Source organism: Mytilus galloprovincialis, chromosome 2 (genome assembly GCF_965363235.1).
Source record: "Mytilus galloprovincialis chromosome 2, xbMytGall1.hap1.1, whole genome shotgun sequence".
In the NCBI taxonomy this organism is placed as follows: domain Eukaryota; kingdom Metazoa; phylum Mollusca; class Bivalvia; order Mytilida; family Mytilidae; genus Mytilus; species Mytilus galloprovincialis.
The window spans coordinates 25,777,241-25,801,233 of record NC_134839.1 but is presented as its reverse complement, the minus strand read 5'-3'; the positions used below and the strand labels follow the sequence as shown (position 1 = coordinate 25,801,233).

Below are 23,993 nucleotides of genomic sequence, written 5' to 3'. Positions count from 1 at the left end.
ATATGCAATATTATTTCATTTCTTTTAACATTAATATTTTTGTACGACATTCCTCCAGCAAACGCTTGACAGAATGGACATTTACCTTACCAGCAAACGCAACAGAGATTCTTAAGTACCTTGCAAATATTACTGAGGCTGCGCACTGTGGATTGCATTCCAAGATGGTGGCTGCTGATATAAACAAATACACACGCCGGTAAATAAGCGTGTTTTATCATATTAATGCAACTTTTATATGATATTATCAGTTCTCTTACAGCCTTTGCCAATCAACGTTTTCTCTGTCAAATTACTCAGAATCTATAATGGCATATATAAATCTCAGATGCTGATTCTGAATTTATACAGTTGCTATGGTTTACTCGGGGTAAATAATAATCAAGAATAATGATTAACTGTGGTTTCTGCATTAATCATACATCCGCATAACAACTTTAGTTGTTAAGAAAACACACTATCTATGTTATATTACAATAATGCATGAATTTGATATGCAGTAAGTAAAGAAGGTAAACATGTAAACATGGATGTGTTAACCAAATTTCACACACAACTTTTATATTCACATACTGATAATCACTGCTGTAACAGTTTTTCTGTCAATACAAGTAAGTTGATATGAGGCATATACACAGGCACTTGTCTCAGAAAAAATAGATACTTAACTTCATTTTAGAAAAATGTCAGGTGGTGACGAAGTTCCGTTATATGCCGCTTTATAGGCTGTCAACCCCACTAAAACTTGTTATATAGTAAATCTAAATTGATTTATCTTTACAATGGTGTATAACATGCCTACATTTGTTGTCGGAATCATCCGTATCAATCCTACTAAAGTATGGCAATCATAATAATTTTGCAAACCGCTGAAGAATTGGCGATAAACGCGTCATGTCTCCTTGTATATCTCGGTTTCCAATTGGTCAATTCTATGGGAATGTCCAGGGCTTTCCATTGAAATTGAAGTAGAAGGCTGAATTAAAATTATAGGCGGCTGTAAGATGCGTTCGGCAAAGCCGGACGCCCACCAAGATGTAAGCTTGGTGCCCTACGGCAGGGGGTCTGGGGGCCGCTCAAGGCCCCCAGAAGCTCTGGCATAAATAGAGCAAAATCCTTCATTCTCGCAATCTCCTGGCACCTAATTTCATCTTTCAAATGACCATTTTTTATGTATGAAATTAAAGAAAAAAAAAATCTCAAAGAAATTTAATTTTTTTTATGATATAGTTTTTTATTTTCATTACCTTATGCTTAAAATTTATTTACTTTTAAAGGAGATTTATTAATATAATAATCTGGTTTGTTAAAAATCTTGATCGATTTATTTTGCAGAATTACGTGCATTTGTAAACAAATGACCCCCCTTTTCTCTTTAAAGACTGTTACGCGTAACTAAAATCATACAATTATTTCTCTTGAAAGCATTGACAGAAAATTGATATATCCTCAGATTTTCCTTTTTTTTGTAAACTGTTCAAGAAGTCGGATACATAAATCATTTGGAAATGTTATTTATTGAGGTCGAGTCGACAATATTCTACTTTCGTTTTTGACCTTGATTCTCTGAACACCACGTGGGCTTTGAAAAATGAACTTCAAAAGATACTGTTTTCCAGATTCTGAACAATATGATCTACTACACTTTCTTTAATTTGACTGATATCATTCCATAACATAAGATTGTCATCCTATCGTCTTCACGTTTTAAAAGTAAAAAAAGCCAACGAGTTAATGACCATCGGAACGTCTCTATTGTTATCCTTCAATGACCACCGGAACGTCTCTCTTGTTATCTTTGAAAAGAAACGATGCATTCTGACTTTAAATAGACAACCAAACAGTGAACTGAATTCATGTGAACTATATTTAGCCCAAGGTAAACACTGACTTTTCATCCTTGTAAATCGTAACCGCGACTTTGCGAAAATACGTCTCTCGGCTGCCTGTAAACATTTGAAAAAGATATTATTTTCTTTTTGAATTTATATTTTTGTCAGTGAAGTAGCCGGCACTTGAAGCCACCGTAAAGGGCGGATTTCCGCCGGCTACCGGCTTCAATGGAAAGCCCTGAATGTCTAAATGATTCTCGGAGTTATCTATGATCTTGTTTCATTTCATACGTAAAGTCAAAAGAGAGTCTGCAAGACATTGACGTCATGGAAAAATTTGTAACTTATTAGACATACCACAAACAACACTTGTTAGATTTTTTTCACGGTATATTATATAATTTTACTAACTGTATGATAAGTTCTATTCATACGAAAACTAACAAGTTTTTTTTAAAACAATTTTTATAATATGTCATTTACTGCGGACGTGTATTGCCAATTCTTCAGCGGTTTGCAAAATTATTACGATTGACATACTTTATACAGGTATATAGGAAATTTTTTCTGAGACAAGTGCCTGTGGGCATATACTCTGAAAATGTGTGATAGTGGTAGTTTACATTTGCATTGAAAATTTCAACACTGAACAGTAAAATCACATCTTTCAGCATGGCTTTGAGAGAACTCTATATTTTGAACATCTGGATAATTAACATGTGCTTCTAGATACATTTGTAACTCAACCTGAGACAAGCTTAAACAATGGACCTATAGATTTTTATATCTAGAAATCTATAATTTAATAAAGTGAAACAATAATTGCCTTTATTTCATAATTTTGTTTTCTGTTTTGCTTTTTATTTTGTTTTTATTTTTCTTCAATTTTTAAATAAGTTGATCTATGAACTCACAAAATGATGATAACAATTTAAAAAAAAAGGTATGAAATTATTTAAAATATCTAGGCATTTCGCTTTCTTCTTATCTCAAATAGAACAATCAAAAAAATATATAATAATTAACACCAACAGCAAAAGCAAATTAATCATTATCATTCAGCAGGCAAACAAAAAAAGAGCTTACCAAACTATCTTAGACCAAAAATGAGAATATTGTTGCAGAGTTTGGGATCAACACACTTTTGCAAAATAAATAGCCTGGAACAACTGCAAAGAAGAGCTGCAACAGATATCATAACTCCAGCAGTGTACATGCTAAATGATTTAAACTGACCTAGCTTAATTGTAAGAACACTGATTAAAAACAGTCTTATACAAAGAAAAACCAATACCATCCCAAGATGTTATCATATGAGAAGCCAATCTAAAAGTAAAAAAACAAAATAAACTGTCAATAAACAAACTTGCATGTTTTTGACAAGCATATTTTCTTACAATGTGTTTGAATTTTTTTTTATTAGTTTTCATGTGTGAAGAAGTTTCCTGAAATTGATAAAAGCTAGGTGGATCTGTTTATTTCTTTTTTTAGCTCACCTTTCCTAAAAGGAAATGTGAGCTTTTGCCATCACTTGGCGTCCATCGTCGTCGTAAACTATTTCAAAGATCTTTTCCTCTGAAACTACTGAACCAATTCAAACCAAACTTCATCTGATTGATTCCTAGGATATCTAGAACAAGTTTGTGTTTTAATTCCCATTTCATCAAAAAACATGGCCGCCATGGCTAAAAATAGAACATAGGGGTAAAATGCAGTTTTTGGCTTATAACTCAAAAACCAAAGCATTTAGAGCAAATCTGACGGGGTAAAATTGTTTATCAGGTCAAGATCTATCTGCGCTGAAATTTTCAGATGAATTGGACAACCCGTTGTTGGGTTGCTGCCTCTAAATTGGTAATTTTAAGGAAATTTGACTGTTTTGGTTATTATCTTGAATATTATTATAGATAGAGATAAACTATAAACAGCAATAATGTTCAGCAAAGTAAGATTTACAAATAAGTCAACATGACTGAAATGGTCAGTTGACCCATTAAGAAGTTATTGCCTTTTATATAGTCAATTTTTAACCATTTTTCTTAAATTTTAGTAATCTTTTAAAAAATCTTCTCCTCTGAAACTACTCGGCCAAATTTAACCAAACTTGGCCACCATCATCATTTGGGTATCTAGTTTTAAAAATGTGTGGCGTGACCCTGCCAACCAACCAAGATGGCTAAAAATAGTACATAGGGGTGAAATGTAGATTTTGGCTTATATCTCTGAAACCAAAGCATTTAGAGCAAATCTGACAGGGAATAAATTGTTTATCAGGGCAAGATCTATCTGGCCTGAAATTTTCAGGCAAAACAGACAACCTGTTGTTGGGTTGCTGCCCCAGAATTAGTAATTTTAAGGAAATTTGGCAGTTTTTGGTTATAATATTATATTGAATATTATAAAACAGTGTTCCAGCTAGGCCGTTTTCAGAGGGCGCGGCGCCCGCCCTTTTCCGAGTGGCGCCCTGTGCCCTTTTTACAGTTTCCAGGGCGCCCTGCCTTTTTTGAAGATCGATTGCATATTAATTTGCGTATTGATATGATACGCTAATTACTAAATTTCACCTGGGGAAAAGATTATGACTTTGTTTACCACCCCAAGCTAATCAATGGTTACAACTGGTGTCATAATCTGTTGTTATAGGTAATCCGTTTATCGGATGGTTCATTAATGATCATCAACATTAATTCGTTCAAATAGAATCGGTCAGTCGGCAATTATCTTTGAAGAAATGTGCATACAACAACTTGGGCACAATTTGCGATGTTTACCGTAGTTTCATGGAAGAAACGTAATGACAGAAAGTTGGAAAACCATTATAAACTCGTTGAAGACATTGTTTTACTTGTTTTCTGTAAAATAAACAGAAAATTCAGACGTATTTGTCATTGACTGCCTTCATTTTTGATACGAAAATAACAAAATCGGCCGCCATATTGTGATCATATTTACATCATATTTACGTACTGTTTATAATCCTCCAAAGAAGGAGCACACCCGAATAAAGAAAGATAACTCAATCTGATTTTTTTCCTAGCATTGAGTAACCCATTTACATATTCTAAAATGTGTCTCCATACTTCTTGCTTAAGAATATATATGTTTAGGTATTTATTTTGAGTTATGGGAAAAGTTAAAGAGGGTCTTAGTAGCAGTGTTGGTAGGGTGCCTTGGTCATCTTTTTCTGTATTCTTTATTTTTGATACTATTTTTCACTGTTGCTTTATATCCTAAAATTGTGAATTTACTGAGCACAGCTGTTTTGTGCTGTATTGCCATCAAGCACAGCAGGGGTAGAAAGGTGAAACTGGTAAAATGTGGTAGACCATAGAAACAGTATGAAACAGATATCCTTTCAAAACATACTGCATATAAAGTTCAACTGTGCCAAGCAATGATAAAAAAACTTGTGTGACAAGCTGCTTGACAAGTTTTTCAGCCTTAAAAGTAGAAAGATAGAGTTCTATATGGGCTAAAGATGTTGTTCTTGTATAACCTGTGATTCAACGAATAAACACAAATGTTTGATTAACATCTTTTATTAAAATATGCCCTTTTCATATTATCATATCGCGCGTTAAATGCCCTTTTTCAGGATTGGCACCCTGCCCTTTTGAAAACCTAGCTGGAACACTGTAAAAGATAGAGATAAACTGTAAAGAGCAATAATGTTCAGCAAAGTAAGATCTACAAATAAGTCAACATGACCAAAATCGTCAGTTTACCCCTTAAGGAGTTATTGCCCTTTATAGTCATTTTTTAACAATTTTCATAAATTTTTGTAAATTTTTAGTATATATTTTCCACTGTAACTACTGGGCCAAGTTCATTATAGATAGAGATGATTGTAGCAAGAAGGATGTCCAGTAAAGTAAGATCTACAAACACATCATGATCACCAAAACACAATTTTGTCATGAATTTATCTGTGTCCATTGTTGAATATGCACATAGACCAAGGTGAGCGACACAGGCTCTTGAGAGCCTCTAGTTTGAAATGATTTAATTTGTATTTGTTCGTAGACATACATGTAGCCTCCGTTTGCTGAAATTGTATGTTTAACCCCAGCACATTTTTGCACCTGTCCCAAGTCAGGAGCCTCTGGCCTTTGTTAGTCTTGTATTATTTTCAATTTTAGTTTCTTGTCACCGAAGTCTTGTGTATAATTTGGAGTTTAGTATGGCATTAATTATCACTGAACTAGTATATATATATATATATATATATATATATATATATTGGTTTAGGGGCCAGCTGAAGGACGCCTCTGGGTGCGGGAATTCTCGCTGCATTGAAGACCTATTGGTGACCTTCTGCTGTTGTCTGTTCTATGGTTGGGTTGTTGTCTCTTTGACACATTTCCCATTCTCAATTTTAATTTTACAGACAACTTCAGTGTACCATCATCACCATAGACAATTTCTATAGCTAAACAACCAAACTACATGTATCATACTTTTTTTTTTTTTTACAAATATTGAGAGTCTGACCATTGAATAGAAGTCCTTAAAATTTGATAGATAAGGCCAGGTTTTTTTAATTTGTTGGTTTACGATTTTTTACATGAAAAAGTCTGGTCGGTTAAAAAAAAGGAGAAAACATATCTTTCAAGACAGAACAGTGTATTTCCACTTACTAACACTATGTTTGGTACACTATTATATTGGCTCAGCTGTTATAAACACAAAATGCATGCCATTGTCATACAATTTCAGCATACGAGGGTTACATGTATGTCTACAAGCAAAGACAAATTAAATCATTTGAAAAAAAAACCTGGCCTAATCATTGATTTGACTTGATAATGACCAGTGACAAATATGTCATGCACATTCAAGACAATTAAAATTTGAACTACATGTATGAATAAACAGAAATTTTAATTTAAAAAAAATGTATTTTAGATGATGTTTGTGACAAATGCTACCAGAAGTTGATATGGCAAAAAGAATGTACCATGGAAAGCCATGATGTCATAGAAAAGGAGAAAACAGAAACAAAACCTCCAGCCAGCAAATCAAAGAAAATAAAAAAGAAAAGTGCCATTGCAAAACTAACTGAAAAAAGAAGAATATCAGAATCTGGAAGTGAATTTGGATCAGCAGCATCATTACGATCAAACACTAGTAAAATATTGCCAGATAAAAATGTACAAGCAGAAAATATCAATCTTGATAAAAAGGGAGATAAATTAAAATTAGAGGCAGATAAGAAAGATATTGAAATTTCTAATTTGAAAAAGGGAGATAAACCTTCAAAATTAAAAGTTGAAATAAAAGACAATTTGTTACAAAATTTAAATACTGATACCACAAAGGAAACTGTTAAAGATAAACTAGATAGCTCAACATTACTTATAACACCAAAGGGAGATAATCAGACTAGTTTGAATACTAATGCTTCTTCAGTAAAAAGTGATTCTTTAAATAAAACACCTATACCTAAACCAAGAAATTATAAGGTCTCAAGCGATGCATCAGATATCTCTCCTCCTAATTATATGGACATAGACACAGATAGTGATGAAAAAGATAAAAAAGTAGATGATGAAGATATTATAAGTAATAAAGCTCCATCCGATGCAACTGTGAGACGATTTAGAGCTTTAAAAGTTGCTAATCAACGTTCAGGATCTCTTGAATCTTTGAAAAATAGTCCATTTGTGCCAAAACCTCCAGAGACACCTAAATCTGGGAGGAGCCATTCTAAATTTTTATCAAAAGGTGAAAAGCGTAACAGAGAGACACATTCATCCGGGGAAGAAGCTAATAGTTCTAAGTCTAAAAAACAGGAAGATATGACTGAAACAATGTCTACTGATGATGTCTTTGTAGAAGACACAAAAACAGGTTCTACATCTGACCTAAAATATCAAAACGATGTTCAAATGAGTCCAGGCAGAGATAGTAAGATGGGGTCAGAAGTTGACATTGCTCAAATTACCGAAAACTACAAACATGTGTTACAGAATGATAATGATTCAATAACATTTGGAAAACTGCCTCCCGTCTCACCAAAGACTCATCCACCTCCGCTCCCTGGTGATATATCTTCCAGATCATTACGGACAATGTATAAAGCTGATGCTTCCTTCAAAAGAATAGACAAAACAAGCTTTGACACTGTATCAAATCGTTCATCTACATCATCAGCTATCATTGCACCTATTTCTATAAAAGAAGCTAGAGCGAGGTAGGTTATTATGAAGTATTAATGTAACATAAAGGAAGCACATGCAGTATTCTTCCCACATATTCCATTCACATTTATAGAATTGCGGGTAAAACAACTAATTATTAATTTCATTCCCTAATAATGATATTGTTTGGTTGAGATAGTCCTTTGTAAATTTGAACAATCCTCAATACATGTACATGTATCTTTCTGACATTCAGATGCTAGAAAACATGGTAAATAATTAATGTTTCAAGTACATTTTTTAAAATTTAGAAATCTGTTGATTTTATATGGCCCCACTGCTAGGTTAAGGGGGCATTTTAAGTGTTTAACCTATATGTTCACTTGTCCATTCAAACATCACAATTGCAAAATTGGTTTGAATTCTCTTTGTTTAGTTAGCCTCAGATAAATGTTATAAAACTTGTGCACAAAACACAGATCAAGTTCCAATTTTGGTTGTGTCACTTTTACTGTTCTTTAGTTATGTCCCTTTATAAGGTGATATGCAAAAGGGGTATCATCTGTAGCCATGACATTCTCCCTATTTTTTCCTGTGGTGAGTTGTTATGTACATTTTGCACTCAATGTGATATGTAGTTGGATTTTTTTTATAGAGTTTTAGAAAATTTGGCTCTAATGTTTTATTTAAATACTAATTTGAGTAAAAGTCACTGGTTTCCCTTGTTTTTTTGTTCAAAAATATGTCAAAAAGCATGTTTTTTGGTAGGATAATAAAGTATTTTGTGGTAATGATGAGAGTTAAATAAAAAAACTGAAATCAGAGTTGATTAGAATGAACTGCTTCCAAAATTATTTATGTAATCATATATACTGCAGTAAACATGTACTGTTATGTGTACATAAAATCAATAAATAAGGCAGGTAAACATGATATAGCCATATAGGTATTGTATTTAAATATATATATATTTGGGTTCAAGATTAGACTTAAAGATAAGCTTTTAAAAAGTTATAATTGTTTGGTTTAAACCATAATGTATGGGCATAATATAAAATCAATGATACAATATATCACTAATTTGGATATATCTATTCTTCTTTAATGTTTTTTTTCTTCAAGTTTACTATTTTGATAAAAATGTTTATAAGCTTGTAAATTTTATGTACACGTATGTGTCAGATTTAAAAGGTGCAACCATTACATTAGTTGAACATTTGGAATATATGTCTTTTCTCTTTGACATGGAAACATAACACATACCACAGGACACCAAAGGTCAAAAACCAGACTGATCTTATGAAATACTAATACGGACATGCCTTCAACATAGAATGTTACAATATTTACTTCAACTATGAGATGCAGGAACAGGGAAATTTATTAATGCTTTGATGCTAAATCAAAATTAACATGTCTTAAAATACTTGTGTTCTGTGAAAGAAATAATTTATAAGTTGTGGAAAATTATGTGTCTTGTTTAATAGTCCAAATGAATCGCATTCTTACTTCCAGTGTCAGATGGTAAGACTTTATGTTTCATTCTATACAAAAAACAAACATGTATGATGATGAGCTCACACAAAGATCTGATTAAAAGTGTGTATATTAGTCAATATAAATAAATGGTAATATTGGAAGAATCAATGGGATAGCAACCAAAATACACAAGAAAAAACATTAAACAATTTAAAATGAGTAGGCACTAACATTATTTAGTGTAATCCAAGAGATTCCTCCCTTATGCCTGGTTTGGTACCAAGAGATTCCTCCCTTATGCCTGGTTTGGTACCAAGAGATTCCTCCCTTATGCCTGGTTTGGTACCAAGAGATTTCTCCCTTATGCCTGTTTTGGTACCAAGAGATTCCTCCCTTATGGCTGGTTTGGTACCAAGAGATTCCTCCCTTATGCCTGGTTTGGTTACTTTGGTACCAAGAGATTCCTCCCTTATACCTGGTTTGGTACCAAGAGATTCCTCCCTTATGCCTGGTTTGGTACCTGCCAAAGATATCTTTGACAGTATTCCTCATTTAAACTGTATATACAGGAATTATACAGTACTTTTTGTTATAAGGTACGAACATTTCATCTTATCCTCTTCACCATTTTCAAGATTTTATACAGTGTGATTTTATTTCAGGAGTGGGACAGGAGGCAATGCTTCTGTATCTTCAGTGTTACTGAGTTCTGAAGAATTAGAAAGATATTTTCCTGATAAAAGATTAAAGATTTGGGTAGGATGTTGGAATATGGGGGAACTGAAGGTAAGATTATGATACATGTATAATTTATAAAACAATCATATTTGAAGAAAATATCACATTTTTACAATCTGGAGGAGTAAAGAACAGTGCTTATACATCTATCTCAGATATTGTGGTTTTGAAATTTATTGTTAGCATGAAACATTGTAGAACAGTCAATTTATTTTGTAACTTTTATTATTGTAACTATTTGCTATGCAGGAGAATAAGGAGATCATGCAATTGGTGTCTTATTATACTTTTCTACCTAACATTATGTAATTGTACACAATGTATATGTTTATTGGTCTTTACCAAACCAGAAACTGGTAAATATGTTCCAGGGTTACATATAATATTTTACGTTACAGGAATGCAGCACATCTTTACAAGATTTTGTATTACCAGAAGCTAGTGAATATGTACAAGATATGTATGTTATAGGAACTCAGGAAAATAGTATGCATAAGTGAGTACCATACATATGAAAGCAATTGGGTGAACATCCTAAAAGAACAGGAATGTTTTATGAGCACACATTATATATTATACAATTATGGCCCGTTGAAAAGGTGAATATCCAAAATTGTCAACACGAGAAGGTTATTTCAATGAGGGCGCAGCCCGAAGTGAAATAACTTTTAAGGGTTGACAATTTTGGATATTCAACATTCTAAGGGGCCACAATTGTTTTATTATACTGAACTAACAGTTAAAAGGCCTTTCGAACACTTACTATATTTTTAAAACTTTACATTTATAACAAAGTCAAAGACAAGCTGACGTTTAAAAAACCATTTGTGTTCTAGAACTTCTCGAATGTACAACAAAGTTAGAATCTTTTTGTAAAATATTGATGGCCCTGAAAAGGACTGTTACTCTATAAGAGCTATCATCAGCTGCAGGCACTCTGTTCATGTCCAATGCCTTATTTCCTCGTCTCTCGGTGGTCTTCCAAAAGGATATTCACCGGTGAATAATAGGGTTATTCAATGCTGGTGGAAATTTTTAGGGTAATTCATCCTTCCTTGCAATTGAATGAAAAACAACTGAATTATTCCATGTCATGTGATAACTTTTCACCCAATAGAATTGATTAAGATATATGTAAGGTATATTAATATTTAATGTCAGTGGTACAGCTTCAAACCCACACATTTATGACACTTTTATCCCTTTGATTTCCATTATCCAGCCAACTATCCATTATACAACTGGAAGTATTTCATAATTTTCAGAGTGAAACATAATTCTTAAAAGACATTTATAGATTATAGTTGATCATCTCAACGAGATTGATTTTCTTGCTTGAGCCGGTACGACAAAAGTGAGAAAAGCAATCGAGTTGAGATAACCAAAGATGATCTGTTTATCGCTATATTACCTATGACGACGTCAATTTCATTAGCAATGCCACAGGCCTCCTTTGTTTAGCGTTATTTTTTCATATTACTCAACTTTGCTGAGAAAGGAAATTATCAAAGGCAAGTTTCACAGAATTGCGATAATATCATATATTTAACAGCTGTCATATTCCTGACTTGTTACAGACATTTTCTTATGTAGAAAGTGATGGGTTAAACCTGGTTTTATAACTAGCTAAACCTCTCACTTGTATAACAGTCACATAAAATTACATTATATTGACAATGATGTATGAACAAAACAAACAGACATCTTAGGTAAACATGTCAAAAATAGTGGTCCAGCAGTCAACATTGTGTTTAAATCTTTAAAAAAACAAACAAATATGTCAACAAGGAAAACAAAAAGGCACATAGACAAAGCACATAAGCAAAAACGAAAAACAAGAATACAAAAACAATGCACAATAACATAATGACGGGATACATGAATAAGTACCTGTCCACGTCAAATGGATATTACCAGAAATAGACTAAAATGTAAAATTAATAATTTTGTTATTATTATTTCAGAAAGGAATGGGAGATTCAGATCCAAGCTACATTAGGAATGTCACATGTCTTATTCCATTCTGCTACCCACGGTGCCCTTCATCTTGCCATATTTATACGCAGAGATCTTATTTGGTTTTGTTCTGGTAAGCTGAATTAATACATGTTGATTTGTTATGAAGTCGGAAGTATTATGAAGAAATCTAAAAATTGAATTTTACATAGATTTTCCGGATGATTACATTATAAACATCATTATTGGTGCAAAGCATTGAAATGGAAACAGAAGCTAATTTTACAACCTTGAAAACCAAAATTGTATCTATCCATTCTGTGGTACTTGACACTCAATGCTTACATCGGTTTCTTTAATTTTATTATAAATGTCAGATTTAAAACCTTTGTAAACACAAAGTAAATATTGTTGCTGACTCAAACAAATTAAAAAGAAGATGTGACATAAGTGCCAATGAGACAACTCTCCATCCAAGTAACAATGTATTAAAATTTAACAGTGAATCTTCACGACAAATGAAAAAAAAGAAACACCTAGGAACCACACCTACAATGACAACCACTAAACAACAGGTTCCTGACTTAATAGGACTGGTGCATTAAAATTCAGCATGTTTGAATGTTTTAACACTCACCAACCTTCACCCTAACCTGAGACAGTATTGTAATATTACAACATAAAATGGCACACAATAAAACTGTCTGATATTATCATATTTACAATATTTAACACTTAAATAATGTTAGCAAAATTTTGTATTCTCTTAGGTGTTTAAACCACAAAAAAAGAATGTTGGTTGCTTTAAAAATATGTATTGATTATAGTGTCACCACTACATTTGTGTAGTCTAGTAGAATATATTTTCATTTTATATAGAGCAAGATACAGAGTAGCAATAATAATGTTAACGATGGTGAAAATGAGTAGTTTTGTAAATGTTGTGATTTCTTTTGTATACCAATGTCATGATTTCTTTTTTATCTTTTCAGTGCCAGATGAAGATCAAGTAACAACTAGGGCTGTTACCATGGTGAAGACCAAGGGAGCAGTTGCTATATCATTTTCCTTTTTTGGAACTTCCTTTGTTTTTCTTAATTGTCATTTTACTTGTGAGTATTGTGAACAAAAAATACAAAATTTGTAATATGAAAATTGTATTAATCATTACTGTGGATTCATCTATTTTCATGGATTCCAACTTTATTAGACCGCAGAAGAATTATTTTTCATGGATATTTGTTTTAAGGGTTTTCTGCCTACAAGGCTATAAAAAGAATAAGCTTGAATGTTGATGCAAATAGTTTCTCCATCTCGGATTATGAAGGTTAAATGGGTTGAAAGTATATTTCTCATTTAAACATCTTTTTTGTTGAACAAAACATTGTTACAAATTTTGGTTGCTATATAATGCCTATGTTTCTTATAGCAATGGTTTCTAACCTTTACTGGCAATATTAAAACATAAGAATTGTTTGGATAAAAAGTCAATAAAAGTATGAAATTAACACACAAACTTTGCATTGTTCAGATTTATATTTTTGTACACAAAAAATATCAACATTTTAAAACATTGCACAAACGAACAAACCCTCATTTTTATGAGTTCAATGATATTGGGATACAGTCCATGTAACTGACTTTACTGCAATTGAGTGACAAATTCTCTCACATTATTTTTTTTTAACTATAACTTAACAAATACAAATATGAATTGATATTTTCAGCTGATGATGGAAAGTTGAAAGATAGAGTTAGTGACTTTCAAAGAATAAATTCTACGCTAAAACTTCCAAAGAACCCTACTCAACAAGGTAAATACTGTCAAATGTACATGTATACTGGTATTGTCTTTTCTTAAGAAATTAATTTAAAGAAATCTGTATCACAATTTGACAAACTACATGCATGAAAAATATCAAAATAACTGTTTTGGAATAAATATAAATACATGCATATGATAAAATTAACTAAGAGACCATGAAATCATGAACTAACAATTTCAAATAAAACCTTTTAGAATCTAATGCATTCTGGGTAATACCTTCTTAAGAATTTTCATTTTAATGTTGTGATATGAAATAACTCATTATCTTTCAGACTTTTGAATGAAAAAGAAACCAAAATATTGTATCACTTGACATTTTCTCTACACATGCCTAGATTTTTACAAGACAATTAAAGCAAAAGTTATGATTTGAATAGATTTGCATAAAAAAATGGCACACACTGTTCTAGTTTCGCTTCCTCATCTGGATGAAAACCTACCATTAAGTGACATCGTCCATATGATGATGTTTGCATGCAGACGCTGTTGTACTGATCCCCACTCTTCATAGATTTCTATGTTATCATGTGACATAAGTGTGGAAATTAAATCAGACACAGTAAAACAGACTATCTCGGAACTAAAGTATTAGATAAACATACAATAGTAATCAAAGATGATATTAATTTCCATTTTAGGCGATATTTCAGCAAATTTTGACAGTGTGTTTTGGTTAGGTGATTTGAACTTCCGTATTGATAAAGGTCGACGTACAGTGGAAGACATTGTCAAGGCCATTGTTGAACAAGATCATCCTAACTTTGAAGATTTATTACACACGGATGAATTACTGAATTGTTTACTTCAAGGTAAGAATTTTGGGAAAACTCGGTCATTGTGAAAGCTTGGTTAAGGTAGCACAATACGAAGATTTTTAAAATTCCAATCTCCAACCTTTAAAATGCTGTTACTTTCCTAAAACTGCATATAAATTAATAAAAGAGGTATAGATAACAGATAAATGAATGCAATATTTTTGTTATACAACCATTATGTAATCAATTATTATGCAATTAATGGCAAAATCTTGGTCAGTTCACTTGAATGAATTTAGCTCTATCATCTCTATAAATTGTATTTCACATGTAAGTAAGGTAGCAATACACAGTTAGGAGTTTAGTTTCGCATTTTGGCCCCTGTGGATTTTTCAAATAGGAAAGTTATTGTGTAAAAAAATTCATTTTTAGACAGATGAGTGCTAATTTAGCCTTCAAAGATGGTTTATAAGAGCATCAAGATTATTTTTTACATGTTTTATGGGCTGTTTTCTGTTTGACAATCCGTATTTTCATAGCTAGACTGGCCATCGGTCCAGAAATTAATGTACTGTTTACAAACATTCTTTTTCTACACAAAGTTTTTGACGCAATTTTACAAAAAAATGAGATGAAAGACATATGATTTTCAGTGGATTTGCTGAATGATATATGTACACAGTTTCAGAAAAGGTATTACTTCAAGCAATTGAAATTCTACTTTTAGCCAAATTTTGGGAAAATATGTGACATCTTTCCCCCCCTTTTTGCAATATTTTATAATGAATAAATGCAGATTGTTGCCATGGATACACCAAAAAGAAATTATATTTTACCATTTTATATACTGGATATAAAATCTATGGAAGATTCTTATTACATACATATGCCCATACATGACACAAACAGTAAGCTTGATATTAAAAAAAAGCAATGAAAAGGGGATGGTAAAATTCATAGGGCAAATTTTAGTATTTTTTCTAACTGTTTATTGCTACCTTATGGCATACTTACCAAGCTCAGAATTGTATAATTTAAGACTTTTCATGCCACAAATCTATTGATATTTAGATTCTACATCAACTTCTGAGTAAATTAAGTGTTTAAGAATGACAATATATGTCAATTTTATTGTTTACAGTCCTTAGCAACCAAAATTAGACATTTTGACACAAGGCTTATATTTGTACTCTATCGTCTTAACTCTTGCTTCTGATGGATTGGGCTGCATGTAGTAGCCTAAGTATTGAACGCGTTGGTTTTTTTCTTGCGAATATACCAAATTATTGTTTTTATCAAGATTTCGTGTTACATTTTGGCATATATATTAAATGTATAGTTAAATCAGATGTAAGAAATTGATTCCCTATCACCAAGTTTTTTAATCAAGTCTTTGGTATGGAATAAGCATAAAGATTAAATTTTTTATGCTTGAAATTGCTAAATTTTATACAATGTTGCATCATCAGAGATCTTATTAAGATATTCAACATTAAAAAACTGACAAAAGAGGTACAGTTTTTAAGATTTGGCTAAAAATTGAGGTAGAGACAAGATTTTACACTGCAACTTGGCACCTTTCTTTAAAATCAGTTTTTGTCGCGTTTCAGTGTCAACTGCTAACCTTCATAAAATATTCATTACTCAACCAATTTTCAAAAATAAAAGGCCATTTTACTCGTATTAGCTAGCAGAACTCAGGAAAATAAGTTAAAAGGGAGAATTTGAAAAAAATATTTACTATTAAGGTAGCAATACACAGTTAGGAGTTTAGTTTCGCATTTTGGCCCCTGTGGATTTTTCAAATAGGAAAGTTATTGTGTAATAAAATTCATTTTTAGACAGATGAGTGCTAATTTAGCCTTCAAAGATGGTTTATAAGAGCATCAAGATTATTTTTTACATGTTTTATGGGCTGTTTTCTGTTTGACAATCCGTATTTTCATAGCTAGACTGGCCATCGGTCCAGAAATTAATGTACTGTTTACAAACATTCTTTTTCTACACGAAGTTTTTGACGCAATTTTACAAAAAAATGAGATGAAAGACATATGATTTTCATTGGATTTGCTGAATGATATATGTACACAGTTTCAGAAAAGGTATTACTTCAAGCAATTGAAATTCTACTTTTAGCCAAATTTTGGGAAAATATGTGACATCTTTCCCCCCCTTTTTGCAATATTTTATAATGAATAAATGCAGATTGTTGCCATGGATACACCAAAAAGAAATTATATTTTACCATTTTATATACTGGATATAAAATCTATGGAAGATTCTTATTACATACATATGCCCATATATGACACAAACAGTAAGCTTGATATTGAAAAAAAGCAATGAAAAGGGGATGGTAAAATTCATAGGGCAAATTTTAGTATTTAACATTTTTTTCTAACTGTTTATTGCTACCTAAAGATTTTTTTGTGTCTTTCAGAAAAAGTGTTTCAAGGATACCAAGAAGGGAGAATTAATTTTAAACCAACATATAAATTTGATTTGGAAACAGATAATTATGATACCTCAGCTAAACTTAGAATACCATCATATACAGTAAGTATAAATCTTAAGTTATCTTCAGGGGAGATAACTCAGATATTTTGATCCCCAAGGTACCATAGCATGTGTCTGTCTATTAATCTGTCTGTTTGTTCATCCCATGTCAAGATTAAGTTTTGGTTGAAGGTAGTTTACATAGAAGTTGTTGTCCCATCAACTTGGAACCTTGTATTCTTGTTCATCATGATGACAACTTTAAAGAATATTTCAAATTTAGTGATTTGACTCAAATTCAGGGTTTACTGAACATGGGAAAATGATTACTTGAAAACTATACATTTCAGGTTAAAGTTTCAGTTTAGATTAGTTTACCACAAAATTGCAGTTGCAGCATATTCAAACTAGTATGCACATTCATTTTGAATTAAAACTTCTGAGATTCCAATGTACATTTAATCTTGTTTCTCAAATGAAATGAAAATTGCCCAGATAAAGTATAACTTATTATAGCAATATAGCATCACAATACCCTGATGCTTAAAGATCACATTACCCTGATGCTTAAAGATCACAATACCCTGATGCTTAAAGACAGTTGCAGAAGTCTTAAACTAAAATTAGGTAAAATGATCTAATTTTGAAATTATTCTATCAAAAGCAAATAGGTCAATTTATGATATTCTTAAAGACATGTTATACAAAAAATAACATTAAAATTATTCATCAGTTGTTAAAAATGTTAGAATTGTTGCTTAAAATCTTACTTAAATTATGGCAAGGGAAGTAACTCTACACAAACTTGAAAAAAATTGCACAGACATGCAAGGGAGATAATTACAGTTTGATGCCCTGAGTTTTCTATTTTTCTATATTTTATCAGTCATGCACTTATGATATGAAAAAATTGTCACTGATCTTGAACTCTTTACAAGAAATAAATTAACTTTTTGTCATTGAAGATAGTGAAAATTAATCTGATACTTTTTAGTTAAGAATATACATTTCATTGTTCATAATATTTTCAGGACAGAGTTTTATTTCATTCTAAGAAGAAGAATGGTATATCATGTACACACTATGATGCAGTTATGAATGTTAAGAAATCTGACCACCGTCCAGTTTATGGTTTGTATGATGTCATACTGAAAGCTGGAAGGGACGGAATACAAATGTCAGCAGGACAGTTTGACAGAGAAGTTTATGTTGAAGGTATTTACATCTCTGTTTTAATTCCTACTTCATGGTGAAAAAACTTTGTTTTAAAGCTTTTAGTTCTTATTAACTGGAGAAAACGTATCAAAGTATTACAGCTTTTCTATAAAAACATGCAAAGCAAACCTTTGATCAACTTGCTTGCTATGTTTGTTTGGATGTTTGTAAATAAAAGGTAGGTAATCTGTTTCAGTCTGTTTACTATATACTGGAATATGATTGGACAATAAACATTAACTTCATTTCTTGTCAGTTTTAATTGTTCAATCAAATCCCAGTATATATAAAACAGACTGAAACTCTGCCTACCTATTATTTGCAAACATCCAAGCAAACATAGCAGGCAAGTTGATCAAAGGTTTGCTTTGCATGCTTTTATAGAAGAGCTGTAAATCTTACTAAGGCACCTAGAAATAAAATCACATTTACAACATATTTTTCAAGAAAAAAAGAAATAAGTCAACTTATTTTTAACCACTGCCTATTGAAAAATCATTTAAAATTTTATTTTGTTGACAATTTGAAAACATGAAATCCAAGTTTTTAAGAAAAACAAAACCATGGATTTCAATGAATTTATTGTCAAATATTCATCTAAATATCATCCATGTTTTTTATTAAATGTTCTTAAATTGTTGTATGTCATAAAAGTCTACATTTGTCATACAATTTATTGACTAAAATGATATTTCAGCTGCTAAGAGGAGAAGCTTCATACCTGAGGAGACAACAAAGAAGGACCAGAAATCTAGTGGAGTTTGTTCTGTACAGTGATATAAAAGTGCTATGATATACCTAGACAGTGGTCCTGGTGAGATCAGGGCATGACAGAATATCAAACACCACTAAATGGTGGACAGATAGGGAGAACTTCTATGAAGATGAAATTTGGCTGTGACTAGACAAGAAAGGGGAAGATTTAGATTAAACAATTTTATCTAAGAACAAAAGAACATTTTATATATAAAACTGTTTTTAGTTAGTTTCACAGCTTTATCTGCAATGATGGTAATACTCAAGCTCATCATTTATAAACAACAAGCTGTTTGAAAAAAATATGACTTGAAGTGTTTTTTTAAAAGATGCCATGTGAACAATGCTTTTTTTACAGTTATGTTAGTTATTTAAAAAGGCTGGTAGTATAACACAGACATCGAATATCTATTTTATGTACTACTTGTGTAATTTTTAACTGTTTTAACATTGATTATAATCTTTAAGAAAATAATGGTAATGTCACTAAACGTTCATGTAAACCAATTTCTATACCTTCAGTTGTTCAAAATTGTTATTATCATTAATTCAGTGTCCTAAACATTTTTGTTTGATGTGAAGGATGGGTTGTATGCTCCAATTATATTGTCCATCTGTCTGTATTTCAATTCATTCTCTCCTCTGTTTATATGTAAATTTGGATTAAAATTAATGAATTGTGTGTAGTCTCATAGACATGTTTTTACAAACTGTCTAGTCTACAAATGGTTTTTCAGTTTCAATAAAGATTTTACTCGTTTATTTTTTAACATTTGTATTTTGGTATATTAACGATTTTGACACAACTTGTATGTCTTATCATGAACATTAGATGATTTGAAAAATAAATTACTATTTTAAAAAACAAATAAGTTTTAAAAGTAATTAATAATTATATTATATTATCATTGGGCAAACAACTTTGTATCTTTAAGTTAAAGATATTGTCTCAGGAAATAAGACAACTAAGTTTGTGTTCTTCATACTATGGTGATACTATATTATGTAAACATGTTTATGGCTGTCATTTTTTAGTTAGTGTCTGCTTCCATTTGTATACAACTTTATTAACATTCCATTGTTAATCAGTGCTGTTTCTCAAGTACAACTTCATAAAAGATTCACACAAATTTTGTTGCCAAATATTTATATTTTGGAGTTTTTTTTAGGGTTATATCTTACATGGAGTTGTATCTAGTTATTAGTATGTGGTAGAGCAGTCTAGTTTTATGTTTCTATATCTATAAATACCAATTCAGAAATGGTATCACATTATGAAAATATGTTATAAATTCACTGATTGGTCAAGGAATCATTTTACAAAGACACTGATTGGTCAAGGAATCATTTTACAAAGACACTGATTGGTCAAGGAATCATTTTACAAAGACACTGAGACTTCACAATTTTTTGAAGCTAAATTCTGAATTATTCCATTCAAAATAAACAGAGAATATACAACTGATATTTTGTTTTATTGTCTAAATAATTATGCCAAGCTTTGAAACAGAAAAGTAATTTTTCTTTAACTATATATATTTATTCATCCTGTATTTATGAAAAACACTTTTTCCTCAAAGCAAAAAAAAAATGGTTCCTATGAAAAAATATGAAGCCATAATATTTAGACTTAATTTTAGATTAGTTTTTTTTAAGATCAATATATTATTTATTTTCTATTTATTTATTTATCTTTATTTAAGGGAAACAGCATATTAAAAGTAATTTGAATAACTTTTTGTTATGAATATTGAGTTAAATCATGTTCTAGTCATAATTTGTGGCACCTCTAATGGAAATAGATTAGCTAAATGAATTCAATAATAAAGAAAATATTTTGTTTTTAGTGATCTGTCCTAAAATAATATGGAAATTAAGAACTGTTAAAATATATGGAATTTAAAGATGTTTGCTAGTCTCGTCTCTGTTTAAAAATAAAAAGCTTTTAAAAAAACTGTTATAAATTGATAGTGTATAAATAAAGGAACTAAAAAGGCAGAAAAAAATGAAGGGACTGTTTTCGAGATATAAGCCATTGAAAAGTGGGCAGGAAAGCATTCTCTCTAGACTTTGCATACATTTAACATTGGCACCTTATTTTGTTCAATAAATGTGAAAAATTTAATAAAAAGAATTTTATAAGATTTTCAAATAAGGCTTTTTAAACTATATGTAATAAAATTTTGAAAAGAAAGTAGGGTAAGTGACTAATTTTTATAATGGCACTAAATGGATAAAAACAGAGATTTCAGAATATCTTGAAAAAAATCAAAATCTGAAGAGGAGCAAATATCTTTAAGCAGTGAAAATTTGATTTTATGTCTGTTAAAGGGATATTTTAAAATGATTTTTAAAATTCAAAATGTAAAAGTACAGTTTTTTTTTTTTTTTGGTTATATGTTACAGTGTTGTGTTAGTAGATGAATGTTTGATAGTATGGAAAGAGGCAGCAAAAGAATATTGCATTTATCTTGCTTTCTTCATGTATATCATAAGCTTACATTAAAGTTATATAAAAGGAACATACTAGTTAGTGTATATCTTATATATTTTACATGATTGGACAGTTACATTTATTCATTGTTCAAAGCAGAGTATGAATGAAACATTACTTTTGTAATTAATCACTAGTAATTATTTAAAAAAAATACAGTTGTGTGTACAGCAATAAGACAGCAACACAAAAACACCTACAAAACTTACAAGACATCTTAAGGATTTCTTGTGCAGTCTTTTGACACATTCCCCATTTCCATTCTCAATTTCATTTATTAAATAATAGAAGATAATATATACAATACGAATAGGTCAAAGTTCAAACTCATAATCCTCATGTATGCAGATATGCTCTCCCTTTCATGTAATCCAATAAAGTATATAAAAGTTGCAATGAAATGTGGTTGGCTTTCAATTTTGGAGCCATACATTTAACATAAATTTCAGGAGACTGCTACATTCATGCAAAAAAGGGATAAATAATAACTCCTGAAAAATCATCAATGTCATATAGCAGGGCAAACATTCTACCAGAGTGAGGCATATTTGATAATAATCTGAACTCTTCATGTTAGTTTGTAAATAGGTTAGTTACAGACAACCATTACTGGTAGGTTACTGATATTTGCTATGTAGTTGTTGAAGCATTTGCTCATCTGATGTCCATGTGGATTATTAGGCCCCATCCCCAGAGTCGTGGAATTTTAAAAAAAATGAATATTTTTATGTTAAAATTTGTGTTTTGTTCAGTTTAAGATGAACCGATAATATTGGGGATGTTGCTGTACAAGTTGTTGCATGTCACAATGTAAAGGAGATTATATGGCCTTGACTTCTTAGTCATGGTTCATAGATATGGAAACTTTTGCAAGCTAAACGTGTCTAAGTTTGTGATTAGGTCAGTTTAAGGGGAATTACTTATGACCAGTCAATGGTAAAACCAAAGGGCTGCAGTTGATTGGCAGGTAATTTACAATATATGATTTTGTGATACATGAGTCTGAAATTGCAAATATTAGCTGGAGTAGATGAAAGAGGGGCTAAAGATACCAGAGGAACAGTCAACGACATAGATAAACAAGAATGTGTCCATAGTACACGGATGCCCCACTCACACTATCATTTTCTATGTTCAGTGGACCATGAAAATTGGGGTTAAACCTTTAATTTGGAATTAAAATTAGAAAAATCATATCATAGGGAACATGTGTACTAAGTTTCAAGTTGATGTAACTTTAACTTCATCAAAAACTACCTTGACCAAAAACTTTACCCTGAACTTTGCACTATCATTTTCTATGTTCAGTGGACCACGAAAATGGGGTCAAAACTATAATTTGGCATTAAAATTAGAAAGATCATATCATGGGGAACATGTGTACTAAGTTTCAAGTTGATTGGACTTCAACTTCTTCAAAAACGACCTTGACCAAAAACTTTAACCTGAAGCGAACAGACGCACAGACGGACGAACGAACGAACGAACGAACGAACGAACGGAGGCACAGACCAGAAAACATAATGCCCCTCTACTATTGTAGGTGGGGCATAAAAATAAACTGACAATGCCATGGCTAAAAAATAAAAAGACAAGGAGACAAAAAATAGTACAAAAGACACAACATAACTAAAGACTAAGCAACACAATCCCCACCAAAAACTGGGGGTGATCTCAGGTGCTTGGAAGAGTAAGCAGATCCTGCTCCACATGTGGCACCCATCATGTTGCTCATATTACAAACCCAGTAAATGGTATAATTCAACAGGTCACATTCGTGGTGAAAAGGGAAGTGGATTGTAGTTACGACATAAGAAACATATTCGATATCATTTGTGGAACAGATATTCCATATGTCAACCAATTTGTGAAGGCATCTGTAAAATTTAAAGAGGATCATTTCATCTTTCACCATTTGGAACTCTTGGTTTAATAGATTCCTTGCCAGCAGCAACCCTCTATCAAGGAAATAATGATAGAAAATATAATTGCAGGAATATTTTATCAATTGGGAGATATATACTCTGTATGCAGACGCTGCTGGAATGTTGCTACATAGAAATGGAAAGTTCACAATTTGGAAGATGAAATAAATCTTTTGTTGTAAAGTTTAGTTTTCAAACGACCCTCAATGTCAATTTCTACATGTAAGTCAAGATATGAGACAGACTTAACTGTATCTGTTGTATCCTTTATCTCTAGTTTGATGGGATAGATGTGTTCAACTTATGTCACCAAATTTTGAATTATTTTATGAGAGAAAATCATCTATATAGCAGAAAGTAAAGTCAAAGGATATTGCTA

The 23,993-nt window shown here is 31.4% G+C and overlaps 1 protein-coding gene across 5 annotated transcripts; it reads left to right on the top strand.

Annotated features, from left to right (window-relative positions):
- The first annotated feature begins 69 nt into the window (after positions 1–69).
- On the top strand, positions 70–21,717 carry LOC143063235 (phosphatidylinositol polyphosphate 5-phosphatase type IV-like). 5 transcript variants are annotated; one of them, XM_076235243.1, is made up of 11 exons: positions 70–199; positions 6,738–8,025; positions 10,114–10,237; positions 10,588–10,685; positions 12,154–12,278; positions 13,138–13,257; positions 13,873–13,959; positions 14,612–14,782; positions 17,169–17,284; positions 18,256–18,439; positions 19,137–21,717. In XM_076235243.1, exons 2-11 carry the CDS (start codon positions 6,791–6,793, stop codon positions 19,214–19,216), a joined length of 2,340 nt encoding a protein of 779 aa, XP_076091358.1. In that variant the 5' UTR covers positions 70–199; positions 6,738–6,790; the 3' UTR covers positions 19,217–21,717. The 5 variants fall into 5 exon arrangements, with proteins under 5 accessions (XP_076091358.1, XP_076091360.1, XP_076091359.1 ...); XM_076235245.1 differs by having other exon boundaries at positions 85–167; XM_076235244.1 differs by lacking the exon at positions 70–199 and adding an exon at positions 218–370.
- Positions 21,718–23,993: the final 2,276 nt, after the last annotated feature.